This window comes from Corvus kubaryi, unplaced genomic scaffold (assembly GCF_017639235.1).
Source record: "Corvus kubaryi isolate FWS band 111438036 unplaced genomic scaffold, C.kubaryi_AGA036_p1.0 75, whole genome shotgun sequence".
In the NCBI taxonomy this organism is placed as follows: Eukaryota; Metazoa; Chordata; class Aves; order Passeriformes; family Corvidae; genus Corvus; species Corvus kubaryi.
The window spans coordinates 1,217,797-1,234,999 of NW_024582062.1; the positions used below are offsets into that span (position 1 = coordinate 1,217,797).

Consider the following 17,203-nt stretch of genomic DNA (forward strand, 5'->3'; position numbering starts at 1 on the left):
GAGACCCTGGCACAGGGTGCCCAGAGAAGCTGTGGCTGCCCCATCCCTGGCAGTGTCCAAGGCCAGGTTGGGGTGGGGCTCGGAGTAACCTGGGATAGTGGAAAGTGTCCTGCCCATGGCAGGGGGTGGAACGATATGGTCTTTCAGGTCCCTTCCAGCCCAAACCATTCCGGGATTCCATGAAAGCAGAAATGGGGGCTGCAACTGCTCCGAGGGGGTGACCCGATCGGCATCCCCAGTGTGACCCACACCTGGGTTTGGGGGTCTCTCTAGTGGTCTCCCTACTGCTTTCGGAAATCCCTTCGATTCCGCCCCCGCGGCTCTCCCGGTTTCCCGGAACAGATCCCGGTGCCCGGGGCCGGGGAGCGGCGGGGCCTGTCCCGGGAAGCGCCGCCCCGGGAGGGCCGGGCCGGGGAGGGCGGAGCGGCCCCGCCGGACCCACCGCAGCCGCCGCCGGAGGTATGTGGGGTCGGGGGAGCCGGGAAGGGACGGGACCCCCTGTTCTGGAATCCTTCGGAGCGCTGGGAACCGGGAGAGGGGCGGACTGGGCTCGGTTCCGCCGGGAACGGAGACCGGGAACGGGAGGCAGTGGGAGCTGGGTCCGGCTCGGGCTGAGCTGGAATCACTTCCAAAGCTTGGGGAAACACCTGCAAAGCGGGGCAAACACCCCTCAAAACAGGAGCAAAGACCCCCAAAGCGCGGTCGCGCACTCCAGGGTTGGAGCGGCGGCGTCTGGGGAGCGGCGGTGCCTTGGGGTCCCCCCTGGGAGCACCTGGGCTCGGGCACCTCGTCAGCCCTGGCAGGGACCGGGGGGCCGTGCTAGCAGTGGGGAGAAGAGCGGCTGTGGTTTCGGGAAGGATCAGCGGCAGGGAGGGGGTCAGGCAATCCCCCACGGCAAACCCACCCCGCAGCCGGTTCCCACGGGTGGCAGCCCCACAGGGGTGTCACGGATCACGAGCCCGCGGCTGGCGGCGTCCGTCCCCGGGAAGGTGTAGGAGCGGTGTGTGGGCCAGGCTGCTGGGAAAGCAAACAAAGCCAAGGAGAAGGACACCTGCACGGGCAGGTCGGGGCCGGGCGGTCCAGGAGCCGAGCGCCGGTCACTGGGGGTTCGACCCTTCCTGTCGTGACGTTCCCGCCGAAGAAAGAGTGGCCTGGAGCTTTGAGGGGCTCAGCAAACCCGCAGGTGTCTCCCAAGCGTGTCCCAGAGTGGTTTCCTGCTGATGTTGGTGTTTGATTTTTGGAGGTGACATGGTGGGGACAAGTGGTGCTGAGCCCAGGGTAGCAGGGTTTGTTGGGAAGTGTGGATATGTGAGCAGAAGCCAGCGGTTCCATGAGTGTGTCCCGTGTGAGATGGGCTACCCTTGGCTCTGCGTGGTGGATGGAGCCTGGTGAGGTGAAGCTGCACCAGGAGGTGTGGCCCTGGCCTTCCGGCTCCTTAAAGCCTCTCTGGAGCAGACCTAGGCCAGATGGGATGCTGCCACAACACATCCCTCTACAACAAATCCAAGCATCCTGCAGCTGTCCACAGCCCCAGATGTCCTGGCATGAGAGCCAGAAAGGGAAATCTCCCAGGTGTCAGTGGGGAACATGTGGATGTGGGGCTGGTGAACCAGCCCTGGACTGAGGTGACTCGGAAGTATGTGAAATGCCTTTGATTTTAGCTGTGTAATTACACAGGCTGGAAAACCTTTGGGAAGGGAAATGCCTGGAAAAGGAGGAATGTTTGGCCATCGGTGCCCTGGAGAGAGCTGAGTGTTGGTGCCTGGCGCCGTGGCGGTGCCGTGGGAGATGCCAGAGGGCCAGGGCTGGGCAGGGCTGTCTGCCTGCTCTCTCACCTGGAGCCCAGGAGGAGGGATCCCTCCGGCAGCCCAGGTATGTGTCTGCTTCCCAATGCTGCTCCATGCTTTTCTCATTCCCAGTGTATTTCACAGGCAGAAACTGATGTCAGGGCTCTGTGGAAGCAGCTGAATATCCTGTGTGAGCAGTGCAGGTGACCTGGTGCAACCTCCATCCCTATCAAAATACCTGTGCCCACCTTGCGGAACACTGCTGCTCTGTGCCTGGCTGCTCCGTGTCGCTTGGCTGCCCAGCCAGCTCCGTGTCCCCGGGCTGGCTCTGTGTCCTCCAGCGTCACCTCTCACTCCTTTTCTGCCCTGGGGGCTCCTGGACCATCCACAGTGGGTTTTCTTTGTGTGTCTTATTCGTTGGAAAAGCATGGGGAGAGGTGATGCTGTGTTGGGGAAAAAGGCGTTGCTGGAAATCCAGGCAGAGGATGACGAAGGAGGCGAGGCCGATGGCAGCGTGAGGTGCCAGGTTAGTGGCTTGCAGGAAGGGGAGATAATCATCCAGGGGCTCCGGCATAAAGCACTCCAGAAGGGCTGAGAGGAAGGGGAAATGCTGGGTTCTGCTTCAGAGGACATCAAAAGGGCAGATGGATAAGGTCTAGTGCTGGAAGGCTCTGGAGGAGGGTGTGTTATCTGGGTGTTATCTGGCACGGAGACGGGGAGAGGTTCCAGAACAAAAACCAGGAGGAGGCTGCAGAGGAATGGCTTTATCTCAGCGGAAACAGCAGATTAGGAGAATTAAAAAAAATTCCAAACTCAGAGGTGCAAAGTGGTGTCCAAAGGAAAGCAGGAAGGAGAAAGAGTCAAAGTGCTGGGATTTTCCCACACAGGCATGCTTTCCCAGGCCGAGGTGCACAGGGAATTCAGCTCCCCGAAGAGAGGTGAGCACCCCTGCTGCCTGGAAAATTGAATAGATCTTCCCAACGACATTAGAGTGAATATAAAAGCAAACCTTTACTTGAAAGCTTTCAGGTACACAATATGGTATGGTAATTCTACAGTTCTTATAAGGTTAGTCGATCAGTACACTCATCATGTACTGTCCAATTAAAGGGTTAGTTGGTTAAGGGTAGGACAGCCACAGCTTCTCTGGGCAACCTGAAGATAATTCCTGGGGTCCTGCCACACTGGAAGCAGTCCAGAGGCTTCTTTTGCCCCGCTTTTGTTACGTCCGGTCCACATTCTGGTTGGAAAACAGAAAGTCCTAGTAGCTGGTTCTCTTCTTGGAATGAGACTAAACAATATTTTAGGAAAGTGTCTATAAGGTTAGCTTATTGTTCCTAAATGTAGGGAAGAAAGATAGGAAAAAGTACTAGAAGCTACAGCCATGCATCAACAATCTAAAAAGCTACAAATGTATGAAAAATATAAAAAGCTAAAAATCGTAGGCATCACCCCAAGCCCCCATCCCTGGTTTAGCAGAGCTGGCCCTGAAAGCATTAGTCTGGCAGTTGCTCCCCGTGCCGATCCCAGAGCCTGGACCAGGAACAGCCACAGGACCGTGTTTACACAGTGACCAGGGCACAGCGAGGGCTCGCCGACCTGCCGAGAGCCCGTGCCAGCGTGGCCTCGGTGGCCACGGCAGCATTGTCCCCAGGAACAAATGGCAATGTCCTGAAACACAAATGTAAAGGGACTCTCTGTCCCTGTCCATTACCACTGTGCAGCAGGCGCCGCTTGGATGGATGTAATGGAATTATGGGGAGAAGGAGTCTGGGAGGCAGTTTCTTATATCTCAGTGCCAAAGGCCAAGGTGATGGCTGCTGCACAGTCATGATTACAGCTCTGGAGAACGCCTGCCGTGGCCCGTGTGGTCCGTGCTGCTTCAGAAACCCTTGGGAATTCCCAGGGACACAGCAGAGGCAGAGGCATGTGGCTTGGGAATGGTCAGGCACCATGTTGTGGAAATGGGGTGTTTTGTGAGCCCTGGCACGGTTGTTCTGCTGTGGAGGCCACAGCCAGCGAGGTGGATTGCAGCATCCTGAGCCTGGGAATGGGCTTTCCCATGACGCCCTTGTTTTGCAGGAAGTGGCAGAGCTGGGGGCCCTGGGCTCCCTCTGGAGTGGGAGAGGGGGGAGAGCCTTGGGCGGGGTTTGAGGAAAACATTGCTGTTCCCCCAGCGCTGTCTACAACGTACAGCTGAGGAAGGGTTGTTAAAAATGAAATTTAAGAAAAAAAGAGGGTAAAATAGCTCTTAAATGTCTGTAGGGAATGCCGGGGCAATGGACATGTGGACGTGTTCTTTTGTGCTCTAGGCAGGAAGTATAAGCAAAATGTGGAAAAGTCCTGATAGTCTGCATGGGGCTGTCCCTCCAGGCTCTTATTCCCTGGTGAGATGCTCTAAAATGGGCTGGGATTTGTCCAAAAGATCAGAAATTGGCTAAATCAGCAGCAATGCTTCTTTTCCTAACTCAGCTGGATTTCTCTGGGTATTCCCTGCATCCCCTGGGCTGCATCTGGCCGGAAATATCCCTGTTTCTGGGGCAGGGGTAACAGGAATAGCAAGAAGGGCCAAAAAGAGAGAAACCATGGCAGGGAGTTGGAAGGAGATGGTCTTTAAGATCCCTTCCAAACCCAGACATTCTGGGATTCTATGAAAATACCTCACAAGTCCTGATCTGTTGCTTTTTAGACCCCACATGGAGTTTTGTGTTCCTGATGGGTTGAACCCCTGTGTAACGAGGGCTCAGCACGAGGTTGTGGCCACTGCAGGAGTGAGCTCCTGAGGATGTGTTGGGCCAGCAATTAGCAGGGAAGGGGGTTAATGAGCAGGTTCTCTGGGTGGAAGCATGAGGATGAAGGGAGAGCCTTGTATTCTAACACAGAGGAGACTCTGGAATCTTCGAATGGTTGGAGAACGAGTTTATTTTCCCCCAGAGTTTTCCAGAAAATTAGTGGTATGACTGGTGATGGAGTCACAGCCTGGTTTTTGGAGGCAGCTCCGAGGGGCTGTGTTGCTCTGTAGTGTTGTCCTGGGAGCCGTGCTCTGATGACTCCTGGGGAGCAAGGAAGCCCTGGAGCTCATCCCACGTCTGGTGACTGCATCGGGGTTTGACCTGTTCCCTGGACTGCAGACTCATCTCTCGTGATCCTGTGACAAAGGTGTTGCTGCTGGAGCGTGAGTGGGAAGGTGATGTCATGGCAGGGAAAATCCAAAGGTTGTGGAAGGCAAAGGAGCGTGGGTGCTGCTGAGGGCAGCGGGGGGTGTCGGGCTTCCTCGTGAGTCACCCAGCGGGGCCGGGGCCGAAGCTCCTCCAGGAGCACCGGGATGCGGAACGTGATCCAGGGCTGACCCTGTCGGGGGGGGGGTCTGTCTCCCACGGAGGAAAGCTGTTCCTGCTGCTGCTGCACCTGGGCGCCTGTGCCAAAGCCTCCAGGGTGTGTGGTTCGGGCTTATCCTGAACCTTCCCATGCCCAATTATCACTTGGCCATGTCGAAAGAGCATCCCGAAGGGCTCTGGCAGCCTGCAGGAGTAGGGGAGAGGTGCAGGAAGCCCAGAAGAGGTGTGGGTGGCCCCCGGGCTTTGCAGCCCTGCTGGAGGAGTTTAATGGTTCAGAGATTCTGGTGTAAATCATTGCCAGGGCAGGGCATGGGCAAGCAGGGAATGGGATGGAGAGGGGTCTGGCTTGAATGCAGAGGAAAGGGGAAGGGGGCTGTAGGGGGCTGAAGTGCTCAGGCACCACTCACCCACCTGATGTGGGGACAAACTTTTTACAGAGCCTGTTGGGAAAGGACAAGGGGAGATGGTTTTAAAGAGGGATGATTTGGACTGGATATTTAGGAAGAAATTCCTCCCTGTGAGGGTGGTGAGGCCCTGGCACAGGTTGCCCAGAGAAGCTGTGGCTGTCCCACCCCTAGAAGTATTCAAGGCCAGGTTGGATGGACCTTTGAGCAACCTGGGATAGTGGAAGGTGTCCCTGCCCATGGCAGGGGGTGGAACGAGATGGGTTTTAAGGTCTCTTCCCATCCAAACCATTCTGTGAGGGTGGGATGAGCATCCAGACAGCACCGGGGATGCTGGACCTGAGGCAGAGACAGCAGCAGCTCCCTTCCCGGGATACTGACGTCAGGGCACTGTTGGAGCAGCGATAGGAACAGCTCTGGAAAGCCAGGAGAGCAGCTAATTCAATGGAGAGATAGACTGGAATAGAAAGTCTCCTGCTTTAATCTGATTGCTGGGCTGATGGGTAGCACTGCAAGGGATCTGTGAAAAACTTCCAGGCACAGAGGTGATGTAGGAGCTTAAATCCTGCCCGCTTCCAGGATTGAGGTGCCTGAGGGGAGCCACAGAGGCTGTGAACAGCCACAGAGGTTTAGACACTACGGGTAGAGGTGACCAGCCCTGTGTGTGTTCTGTGCCCACCATGGGTGCGGTGTGGTTTTCCTGCCCCAAGGCCATCACAGGTGTTCTCATGTGAAGTCTTGGCTGGCTGATGTGTTTGTGACAAGGATGGGAGCTCAGCTGCATTATCAGGTGAGGAAAAAACCCCACAGGGCACAAGCAGAGAGCAAAACCTTTGTGTGGGAGGGCAGAGGCCAGTGCTGGTACCACCAGTCACAGGCTTGGAAGTGCTTGGGTGGGAGGATGGCTCTTGGAATGCTGGTGAGGACGTTTTGGATGCAGTGTTTTCCACATCCTCAACAGCTGCTCACTAGGATGGAATTAAAGCTGGAATCAGGGGATGCCTTCCCCCAGGAGCACACAGAGCAGCAGCCCCATGCTGGAGCTGGGCACGGCAGGGAATGACAGGCTTGCCCCTGCCTGCCTGTGGCAGCTCCCATGGGGCTGGGATCAGCGGCTCCTGAGTGTCCCAGAACCCCAGCAAACTGTGGGAGCCAAGACTTTACCCTGCCCAGACCCATGTGGGGCCTGGGATGTGTCCAGAGGGGCTGGGACACCCCTCCAGGAGTCTCCACAGCCATGCTGGAGCTCAGGCAGGGATCGGGGAAGTTTCTCTGCAGATTCCTCCTCGCCGGGTTTGCGTGCGTGCCTTTTCCTGCTGCAGCCACTCTGTTTTCTGGGAGTGCTGCTTTATCCTGGCCCTTGACCCTGCAAACTGGGCGTGTGCTCAAGCTAAACAAGCAAACATGAAGCTTTTGAGCTCAAGAGGGCTGAGCTGAAGGTTGTGGGGGGGTGTGTGGATATAGCACCACTGACAGCACAGCCCAGGGCCACCTCGAGCCCAACCCAGCATCAAGAAGCTGGGGAGGGAAGGAGAGATCCCTGACATGGCACATCCATAAATCTGCAAGGCTCACTGGGGTGGAGATGGGGCAGTTCAGCTGTGAGGATGCAGGCTGGCCACCCGTGGGTCACGGGACCTGAGGTCAGGGAGGCGAGTTGGTAGGAGATGTGGCTCCGTGTGCTTATTTTTGGAAATCGAGCACGTCTGGTCCCGGTGACTTGGAAAACATTCAGAGGAAGCAGTAGAGGAGGAGTTCCCACCCGTGGCCTGGCTGGTCGGGAATGTTGGTGCTCAGACATCCCTGAGGGATCCAGCCAGGGCACTCAACACTAGCGTGTGTTGCTCCAGGGAGGGCGAGAGCCGGCCTGAAGTGAGCCAGGGGCCCTACCGAGGGTTCCCCATCCCGGCAGCCCTTGCCAGCAGCAGCCAGGGGAAGCCACAGGGTCGAGTTGGCTGGGAGAGAGGCAGTTTTGGTTTCTGTTCTCCGGGCAGGAGGGCGTTCCAGGGCAGGCAGCCAGCGCCGTGAGGAGCCCTTCTCCCTCCCAAACAGGGGGAGAGGAGAAACTGTTCAGCTAGAGAGGTGTTTCTGAGCATTTCCAGGTTGGTTTGCATTGACAACAGCTCTTGAAATAGATTTTGATGGCCTTCTTTTGGTGCTGTGAAGCTATCACACTCCTAAGGACAGGAAATCTAAGCCCTTAGCAAACATCAGCGATTTGATTGTTTTCAAAGGTTGGTGGATATTACAGCTGAGAAAGTAGCAAGGGGTGGGAATGGGAATGGGCAGGAAGGATCCAGCTGCCCTGCTCTATCCTGATGTGCACTCCTCAGGCACGGCAGCGTGAGATTCCAGCGTTAGTTGGATGAATCGGTGTCGTGGTGGCTGCAGAGCCTTTGCTGTTTGCCGTGCACTCACCGCAGCTTCCCTTCTGCCCCCAGAGCTCGCTGCCTGCCCGGGGAGGGGGCCGCACGCATGCCAGCAGGGCTGCAGCCCCCCTGCCCCGAGCCATGCGGTGACGTGGGCACAGCCCGGCCCCCCAGCAGCCATGGCCCAGTCCCGGGCCAACGGGTCCCACTACGCCCTGACAGCCATCGGGCTGGGCATGCTCGTCCTCGGCATCATCATGGCTGTGTGGAACCTCGTGCCCGGCTTCGGGCCCCCCGACAAGCCCGGCAGCCACGCCGGGAACAGCAGCAAGCCCGACCGCGGCTCCGGGGGCATCCTGAAGAGCAAGACCTTCTCGGTGGCCTACGTGCTGGTGGGGGCAGGTCTGCTGCTGCTCCTGCTCTCCATCTGCCTCAACATCCGTGACAAGAAGAGGCAGAGCGAGGACTTGGCCATCACTCACGTGCAGCGCCAGGTGTCTGCGGAGCCCTCGCAGCAGGAGGACAGGTGAGGAGGAGGCATTTTGGGGACAAAGGGAGCGGGATCGGGTGTGGGAATGAAACCAAGGGCTGTTGTTGCTCAGGAAGATCTGGAGTAAGGAGGGGAAGGCAGCGTGTGCTGAAATAAGGATGCTCATGCTGTGATTTAGGGTTTTGATATGTCCTGGAGACAGGAAAGGAATGACTCCAGCTGCGTTTTTGCAGCTGTAAGTGTAAGGGAGCCTTGTTGGTTTGTGAGGTGGGGTCTACACAGAGCTGTGGTGAAGGCAGCACTGGGAGAGGTGCCACTTCTGGTTCTGTTGGCTCACAGGAGCGAGCTGAGAGAACACTGGGCAGGGTCGTGGGTAACGCAGAGAGCAGCAGGCTCCTGCCACACACTGGGAGAGCAGCCAGAGGGGCAGGAGAGGGGCTGTCTCTGCCTCGCTGGGTGCAGCCAAGGTGCCAAACAGCCTTGAAGACTGGCCATGGAGTTTAGACCCGGTGAAAGTCTGCAGGGCTCTGCTGTTTACTCAGGGAGCTTCGTGGAGCAGAGCAGAGGCTGCTACCGCAGCACAAACACAGGCGCAGGGGAAGTCCGTGTCCACCGACACAGCTCGCTGTGCAGAGAGAGGCGGGGGAGCATTGGGATGATGTAGGATGCAAGGGGACAGGAGGGGACAATGGCTCTGCTGGCTCTTGTCAGGGTCTTCAGATCCACCCAGAAAACTGATTTTCCATGTTTGATTGGAAAGGTAACTTCAGAATGCCAAGGAAATGGCAAGTAGTGAGTGCAGGTACCTGTGCAGAGATGGTGGCATAGAGCAGAGTTGAATCTCTCTGCAGAAGACCCCAAGGTACCCAACCCATAAGACATCAGAATGACAAAGACAGAGGGGTGATGTCCTTTTCTAATGTATTTTGACTGGGTTTTGAGAGTGGAGGAGTAAAACTGATGCTCTTTTGAGGGAAGAAATCACCACTGGGCAATAGAAAAGGGTCTGTGGGCAGAGAAAGTGATAATCAAAGATGGCCATAAATCACAAGGAAAATGTGTCTGAACTTAGGTGGGGTCATGATTTGTTCTGTCAAGCAAAAGGAAACTGGCATATAATGCAGAAGGGCAAAAACTATTTCTGGTGGGGTGGGGTGGTTTTATTCTTTCCTCTCCATCCCCTCCCCACAACGAAGCTGAAGTGATATGCTACCCACAGCCTTAACTCTTTCCCCTCTAGTCAAGAAGAGGATGAAGACGTCTCTTCCCAGTACTACGTGCCCAGCTACGAGGAGGTGATGAACACGGGCTACTCTGAGCCCAGAGACTCGGACAGGAGCAACAGGCTCAGCATCTCCCTGCCCTCCTACGAGTCCTTGGCGGGGCTGGATGACAGCAGCCAGGCCCCGGGAGCCGCGGGCACAGAGCCCAGCCCGGAGAGGCAGCCCAGCCGGCACAGCTCCCGCCTCAGCAAGCGCCTGAAGCCCCTCAAGGTCCGCAGGATCAAATCAGAGAAGCTGCACCTGAAGGACATCAGGCTAAATCTGGCACAGGGCAACAGCAGTGTCCCTATCACGATAGAGCCCCTCACCCCTCCGCCCAAGTACGAGGAGATCCAGGAGAAAATGCCAGCAAGCCAGCAAATGCCTTAAAAAAAAAAAAAGAGGAATCTGTGATGCTGCTTGGTTGAGGGTTTTTTAAAACCCACCATGCCAAGAGGGGCTTGGTGTGTGGGTGCAGAAGCAGCCAGGGCTCCGTGGAAGCTGCCACGTGGAGGACGTGCTGTGGCACAAGGATGGGACATGTTTTCCCTGGGACTGGGTTTTACAAAAGGCTGTGGGGAAAGAAACCTGATCACCACAAGTTCTGCTGCTGTGAAGTAAATGAAGGCTGGATGTGCCAAAGGTGTCACTTGTGGTGTTTGATATGAGACCACCCAGTGCATCCTCTCACCTCCTCTCCCCCTCGCTTCCAGAAAGACTTTTCCAAGCCATCAGACTGATATTGCAGAAGGATTTTCCAAGTGGAAAAGTGAAATGTTTCTTTTTTTGGGTGTCTTTTCTTTCTGAGGAAGGGGAAGCGTGTTGCCAGAGCAGCACCACGGCTTTCCCTGGCTCCCAACTGGGCTGGGCTGGTGGCCCAGAGCCAGCCCCGACTCCTGCCAAGGTCTGGTGGGAAGCAGCTGAAAGGGGCCTCCTGCTCCTCAGGGAGAGGATGGGTTTCTTGCCTTGGTTGCTTTCCCTGTTGTGTCTTGTGCTCCATTCGAGGCAAGTGGGTGGCTCCAGGGGGTTGGGAGCTGCGTGCGCCGGTGCCGGGGGTGAAGGCACTGCTGAGCGTCCTGTGCAGGCAGACTGGTCTGAATAAATGTTTTATACGCTGTGTGTGTGCGTTGTGTGTGCGTTGTGCACTTGGGCCCTTCCCCAGGTTTGTGATGCCTCAGCTGCTGTAAGTCTGCTCCCTGGGCACCCCAGCCCTGTGCTGCCTCCCGGGCTTCCAGCAAAGCCATCGGCTACAAAGCCATCAGCACATCCAGCCACGGGCTCCCTTGGGCAGACTGAGATGGGATGTGGAGGTGGCTTTGCTGGTGTGAGGCTGATGTCCATGTGATCCTGGAATCCTGTAGGTTGGAACAGATCTCCAAGATCATTGAGTCCAACACCTGGCACTGCCAGGTCCACCGCTGAGCCATGTCCGTGTTAGGGACCGTTCAGCAGAGGCTGGATTGGTGCTGTAGTTGATGTAAGGTATGAGGAGAGTCCAAGTGACCAAAACAAAGAAGAGATGCTGGCCCAAAACCACACAACAGTTTCTCTTGTTAATTATTATTTCCTATTACATCTCCTAATTTCTCTTGTTATGTCACAGGACTTTTACTTTGCTGTGCCCCAAGGCATCATCTCAGATGGGCAAAATAACCTCATTAACTAAAGGACTCGCTTACTGAAGAGAAGGAATCAAAGAGTATAAGAATATACCCCAGACTGAGAGACTTGGGGTGGGGAGTCCTTTTGTGGGTCTTGTTGAGGGGTTGGAAAGGTGGTGCAGCTCCTTGGAGGTTGTGTCCCAGGGACAGGTGCCCCTAAGAGCCCACTGGGCATCAAGTCCTCTCTCCTTGGTGAAGAAATGCAGCTGTAGCAGTGGTCCTAGAAAATCTGGATGACTAAAGTGAAGTTTCTTGTCTGAGCAGTTCTAAGGTAAAGTTTTATTGAGCTTTGTCAAAAAACAAATGAAATAGACTGGCAAAAGCAGCATCTTCTCCTACATCTCCTCCTGTCTCGTGAAGGAAAAGAGCTGAAAAGCTGTGGTGAAGTGCAGTGACCTCAGTGACACAAGCTATGAGTAATGCAGGAATCATGCCAAAAATGTCCAAATGGCTAATGAGCATCTCTGGCTACTTGCATGCTTTTCCTTTGGTGGTATTTGGGAGGCAGAGGGAGATGTGGGGTGCTGAGAAGTGTGGGTGCTCCCAGAGCCATGACCATCATTGTCCTAGGATGGCTTTTCCCTGTGGCACTGTGAGGGGATGGGTATTCCTGAAGGCAAGGGCAATGGAGAAGAAAGTGGGGAGAGCACAGCTGTCTCTTCCATGCATGTCCTGTAGCAGGTTCATCTCACCCCAACCTCAGGCTGCTTGTTCAAGGGGAAAACATTGGCAGGTGAGAGATCAGGATGTGTTCAAGGTTTGCATGTGTTTCAGCATCTGCAGAAGGTAACTCTCATTCCAGGACAACCCATGAGTTCAGCCTGGAGAAGAGAAGGCTCTGGGGAGACCTTAGAGCACCTTCCAGTACCTAAAGGGGCTCCAAGAGAGCTGGAGAGGGATTTTGCACAAGGGCAGGGAGCGACAGGTCTAAAGTGAATGGCTTCAAATTGGCAGAGATTTGCACAGAAGCTCTGCCAAATCTGCTGCTCGTGCCTCAAAATGAAGCATGATGAAATCTTGCAGGACTTGTGAGGCCCAGCTGGGGTTTGGTGGTGGCAAGTGTGGCTTCTTCCCTTTTTTTTCTGCTGTAAAAGGATATGTGGCAGCCTAGGACCAAGGGATATTGATGGAGAAGCACCAGTGGCTGACAGCATCCACCTGACAGCGATGCTTGTCCCCTTGCCTGAGGTTGCCATACCCATTTGTGTGTGTGTGTGTGATATTAAATAAAAAATAAGCAAAATGAGGACTAAAGGTTCTTTGGCAGCCCTGGCAGGTGGCAGGGCCCCTGTGAGGTTTGTGATACGCATTCCCACGTGTGTCCCCAGCTGGCACAGGATCGCTGCGGCCACGCCGGCGCGGAGCTGTGTTTTGCTGCCAGGCCAGTTGCTTGGGAAAAGGGGAAGGAAAAAAAAACCTAAACAAATCAAAGAGGAAAAACTCACCCAGGCAGGCAGCAGCAGGCTCCAGCATGGCCAAGGTTTCCAAGGCTACTGCAGCCACACTGCCAGCTGGGACAGAGCCGCTTTTGGGGTCATCTTGTACAATTCTAGTGTGTGAGTTGGTTGAGCTGCTCGTGGCTCAGGTTGTGTTGGGTGGGAGGTTGCTGAATGAGAAGTTGGGTTTTTGGTGCAAGCCTTGCAGGTGAGGGGGCTGGGCAAGGCGAGCCTTTCCAAAGAGTTCGGGGTGTTTCCAGCTGAAATCCTACACCACGACCATCGGGAGCCACAGAGGGGCCGACATCGTCCTGCAGGTAGGGCCGAGGCAGCTGAGCATCCTGAAACGAGCCGTGGTTTGGACGGAGGGGAGGGAGGAGGATGTGCTGGAGTCCTCCGCGCTAAGTGCAAAGGTACCAGTTTATGCTGGGATTGACGACCAGAAAATGGGCTTGGCAAAGCAGGGACAGACCTGGAGCCACCTCCAGCAGCGTCCCCTGCCTGTCCCTTGCCTGCTCCCAGTCCGCAGGTGTGGCAGATCGTCATGCAGCCCTGGAATTCTCCGCCTCAGACAACAGCTTCGTCCTTCAGGACTTCAACTCCCCCCACGGCACCTTTGTCAACAGCTGCCAGGTCCAAAACGCGGCCGTCAGGGTGAGGCCGGGGGACATCCTGAGCTTCGGCACCGCGGGAGCATCCTTCGAGCTGGTGCTGGACGGGGCTGCCCAGGTAGGGTGGGGCTGCCCGGGCAAGGGTGGGTGGGGATGTCCAGGGAAGGTGCCCGGGCAAGGGTGGGTGCGTTCTGCTGCCCAGGGAAAGGTGCCCAGGGAAGGTGGGTGGGTGGATGCTGCTGCCCGGGGAAGTCTCCAGAAGCAGGAACTCCCTCCCAGCTCCTCCGGGCAATCCTCGGGAAAGGCGAGGGGGTCAAACGAAAACCTGGAGCTCCCTCTGCTGAAGAAACTCGGGCAGTTCGGTAAGGAGAAGGAAGAGCACAGGACAGGGTTGCATTAGCAAAGGTAGATCTGGAAAATGTCCTTTTCCTCTATTCGCATTTTATGTTTCCTCCCAAGCCACTTACTAAGAGGGAAGTTGGAGTTTAGATCAAACCTAGAGCAACTGAAAAGTTCCAATATTATTTTTATTATTTTGGCTCTTGAAGAATCCAAGGTGCTGCCTAGATAAAGCTAGATCCTGCTGGAGCGGTGAGCAGCTGAATTCCCAAAGGCAGGATGCACACAGAATCGGCTCTGCACAGCGATGCAGAGCCGGTCCACGCGGTGCCTTTTCCTCGCTCTGTGATCCTCCTTTGGAGGAGCAGCTTTGAAGCCTGACCCTGCTGCCTGCGGGGAGGGAAGCACCTCGGCTGTGAAGTGTCTAACAAGGGGAGGGATGGCTCCTCTCGAGTCTCAGAGGAACGTGTTGTACAGAGGAGCAGCACCCGGCTGGGAACCGCATCCTGCCGTGCCCAGACAGGGCCAGTGTGAGGTTTTTGTGCAATCCCGCAGTGATCCAGCGCCGTGGGCAGCAGCACGAGCAAAAGCGGCAGGGCTGGGATGTGCCCCAGGAGAGGGGAAGGTGCTGGACTCGCAGGGAGGCTGCGCTGGGGTCTGGGGCTCCGTTAACAGCCGGGTGTGGAAGGATCCACACCCAGATCCGACCCCACGCTGGCAGATGTTTAGTGCAGCCCTTGTAACTGAGACCTGGGTGGTGGCTTATCCCCAGTGTCCTGGAGAGTTCTGCTCGTCCAGAGAACAGCAGGAAGTGCCTGAATTCCCAGTCTGACAGGCCCAGCTGATGGGAAAACAGGAGCACAATGAGAGGCTTTGGTTCATCTGGGTGAACGGGAGAAACGATGGGGCAGGACCTTGTGTGAGCCAGGAGAGCTGTGCAGGGAGCGCTGCTGGACCGTGCGCATGATGGGCAGAATTAGGGCAGTCAGATGGAGAGGGGAAAGCCCAAAAAGCAGCAAACCCCAATAATTTCCTTTTGCTTGAGCAAGGAGTCTGGATGTCCTGATTAATATCTGACCCTTGAGTAACGGAAATGGGAAAGGACTAAAACTGTGCTTCCGCTGAGATCTGTGCCTGGGTTTTGCACAACATGGTGCACGTGAATCCAGGGCTAAAATCCTTCCTAAAATCGTGCAGATAACATGGTGTTCTCCCACCCTAGATGTCCTGTTCCTTCTTGAAACGTTGCACAGGGCGGACTGGGCAGCTCCAGGTGGTTGCAGAGCCCAAACCCTGGTGTCCTGGAACTCCTCTGTGCCTGCATAAGGCTGTGCCTGCCCTTGCTGCAGTGGCAGCTTCCCCCCAACTCCCTGGGCAGGCAGCTCCCCGAGCCCCTGGCCATGCACCACATCCACCACTGCCAGGGCAACCCACGAGTGCCCGGGACAGGAGCACGGCCAGTGCCGCCTCTCTGGACACCTTCAGCAGGACCTCTGCAGTGAGCCCAGGTACTCCATGATGCCAAACCAAGCCATTTGTGTCCTGGTGTCCTCACAGAGCAACTTGATTGGAGCAGAAAAGGGATGAGTGTTGAGCAAGTGGGTGCGAGTCCTTGTCCAGTGGAGCTGATCAAAATCTGTGTGTGGTCCTGGGTGGCGTTCGGGTCAGGGAAGAAATGAGCTGTGACATCCCAGGGGGAATGCTGTTGCCCTTGCAGAGGGACATTTCCTCTTCCTTTTTCCTGGTGTGGGACCCAGAAGGGCCATGACTGATTTATCTGCACCACTGACTCGTGCCTGTTCCCGACTCCTGTTTGAAGGGGTGTTTTTTCCTCCTTTGAAGTGGCTGCCTCGAGTGAAGGCACTTTAAACTGGATCCATACGTGACACACCTCTGAAAATGAAGTATGTGATAAAGCAGGGCAGAGGTGAGGGTTTGGGGGAGTAGCACAGCTGGAGAACATGACATTTGCCATGAATTTTGTGGTCTGGGGCTCGATGCTGTGGATTTCCTGCTGTGGGGTTGGGTTTTTTGAGCAGTCATAAGCCACACAAAGTCAACAGTGAGGTGCCGAAGTGCAGAATGGAGGCAGCACCGTGCAGTCCCGGTGCTGAACTGGAAACCACAGCGAGGGCGAAGGGAGGGACACACACAGCCAGGGTAGCACGAACTCCTGTGCTGGGGAACAGCCCAAAGGATCCCCATGCCCTAAGGGCAGCGAGCAGAGCTGTTCCCATGTGGGAAGACAAAAAAGCTCAGCTTTCTGAGGGGCTGGGCAGTGCTGGAAAATAAGGGCAGCCTCTCTCTGCTGTGTCTCTGCTGCTTGGAGGCTGCTTTGGTTCCCAGAGGTGAATTACTCTCTCTGCTGTGCAGATTGTTTGCACTCTAAGAGTCTTTATTTTGGTTTCTCTGCTGGTTGTGAAGTGAGCTCATGCCCTGAATAGTGGCCACTGCCTTGGAGTAGTTGTGGGACGAGGGAAAAGGATGCTGCAGGGGGCATTTCTGCTGCCTGCAACCACCTCTCATGGTGATAATTTGCTGTCTTCCAGTCTCAACCAGCGTCTCAGGGAATGGTGCAAGCGCTGTGAGAGGACCCCCTTCCCTGGGGACTCACGAGGTGGATCTCCTCCTGCGGGAGAAGGTAATGCTGGGGAGCGAGGGAGGGAGGAATGCCATCCCTGTCCTTGGCAGAGCAGCTGAATCCTGCCAAATGGCTGTGTCCCACCGGGAGTCCCAGCAGGGTGTGGGGACAGTGGGTGGCTGGAGAATGTGGGAAGCTGGGGACAGCAGGACCCTTGCTGATGGCCATGAGATGGTAGCCCTGGGCAGCGGGTCTGGAGTCTCTGTGGCTGCAGACTGGCAGTGGCACCTGAATCTGCCCACAGGGTGAGAAGCTGCTGCAGCTGGGGGAGGAAAATTGTCTCTGGTTTGGAAACAAAGGGGAGAGATGTGGTGATAAGAGCCCTGCAGGAGGAGATCGCGGCCATGGCAAAGAAACTGGCCCAGGCAGCAGTGAGGAATGAGGTTGAGCTGACCCAGAAGCTGCTCACCTTCAACCAAGAGCTGGGAGCCCAAACTGAGGAGATCAAAGCCCTGAGGGAACAGGTACTGGAGGCTTTCATAGGCACTGAGCATGGAAAACACCTCTGGTACAGATGTAGCATAAAACACACTGGTGAGGAGCAGTTTGTGTGTCTGAAATCAAGGGAAACAAGATGGGGTTTCCTTCCTTCCTTCCTTCCTTCCGAATTCCTTCCTTCCTTCCTTCCGAATTCCTTCCTTCCAAATTCCTTCCAAATTCCTTCCGAATTCCTTCCGAATTCCTTCCTTCCGAATTCCTTCCTTCCTTCCGAATTCCTTCCGAATTCCAAATTCCTTCCTTCCTTCCTTCCGAATTCCTTCCTTCCTTCTTTCCGAAATCCTTCCGAATTCCTTCCTTCCGAATTCCTTCCGAATTCTTTCCTTCCTTCCTTCCTTCCGAATTCCGAATTCCTTCCTTCCGAATT

The 17,203-nt window shown here is 55.7% G+C and overlaps 1 protein-coding gene and 1 long non-coding RNA gene across 5 annotated transcripts in view; both read left to right on the plus strand.

Annotated features, from left to right (window-relative positions):
- The first annotated feature begins 387 nt into the window (after positions 1 to 387).
- Positions 388 to 10,769, plus strand: TMEM51 (transmembrane protein 51). Of its 4 annotated transcripts, XM_042051384.1 has the most exons (4): positions 434 to 459; positions 1,678 to 1,872; positions 7,971 to 8,424; positions 9,629 to 10,769. In XM_042051384.1, exons 3-4 carry the CDS (start codon positions 8,078 to 8,080, stop codon positions 10,038 to 10,040), a joined length of 759 nt encoding a protein of 252 aa, XP_041907318.1. In that variant the 5' UTR covers positions 434 to 459; positions 1,678 to 1,872; positions 7,971 to 8,077; the 3' UTR covers positions 10,041 to 10,769. The 4 variants fall into 4 exon arrangements, with proteins under 4 accessions (XP_041907317.1, XP_041907318.1, XP_041907319.1 ...); XM_042051383.1 differs by lacking the exon at positions 1,678 to 1,872 and having other exon boundaries at positions 388 to 459; XM_042051385.1 differs by lacking the exons at positions 434 to 459; positions 1,678 to 1,872 and adding an exon at positions 5,756 to 7,631.
- Positions 10,770 to 16,650: 5,881 nt separating this feature from the next.
- Positions 16,651 to 17,203, plus strand: part of LOC121675712 — a 3,527-nt gene continuing 2,974 nt past the window's right edge. The window contains exon 1 of the long non-coding RNA XR_006020200.1: positions 16,651 to 16,802. This is a non-coding gene — a long non-coding RNA (uncharacterized LOC121675712). The remainder of the gene's footprint in view (positions 16,803 to 17,203) is intronic.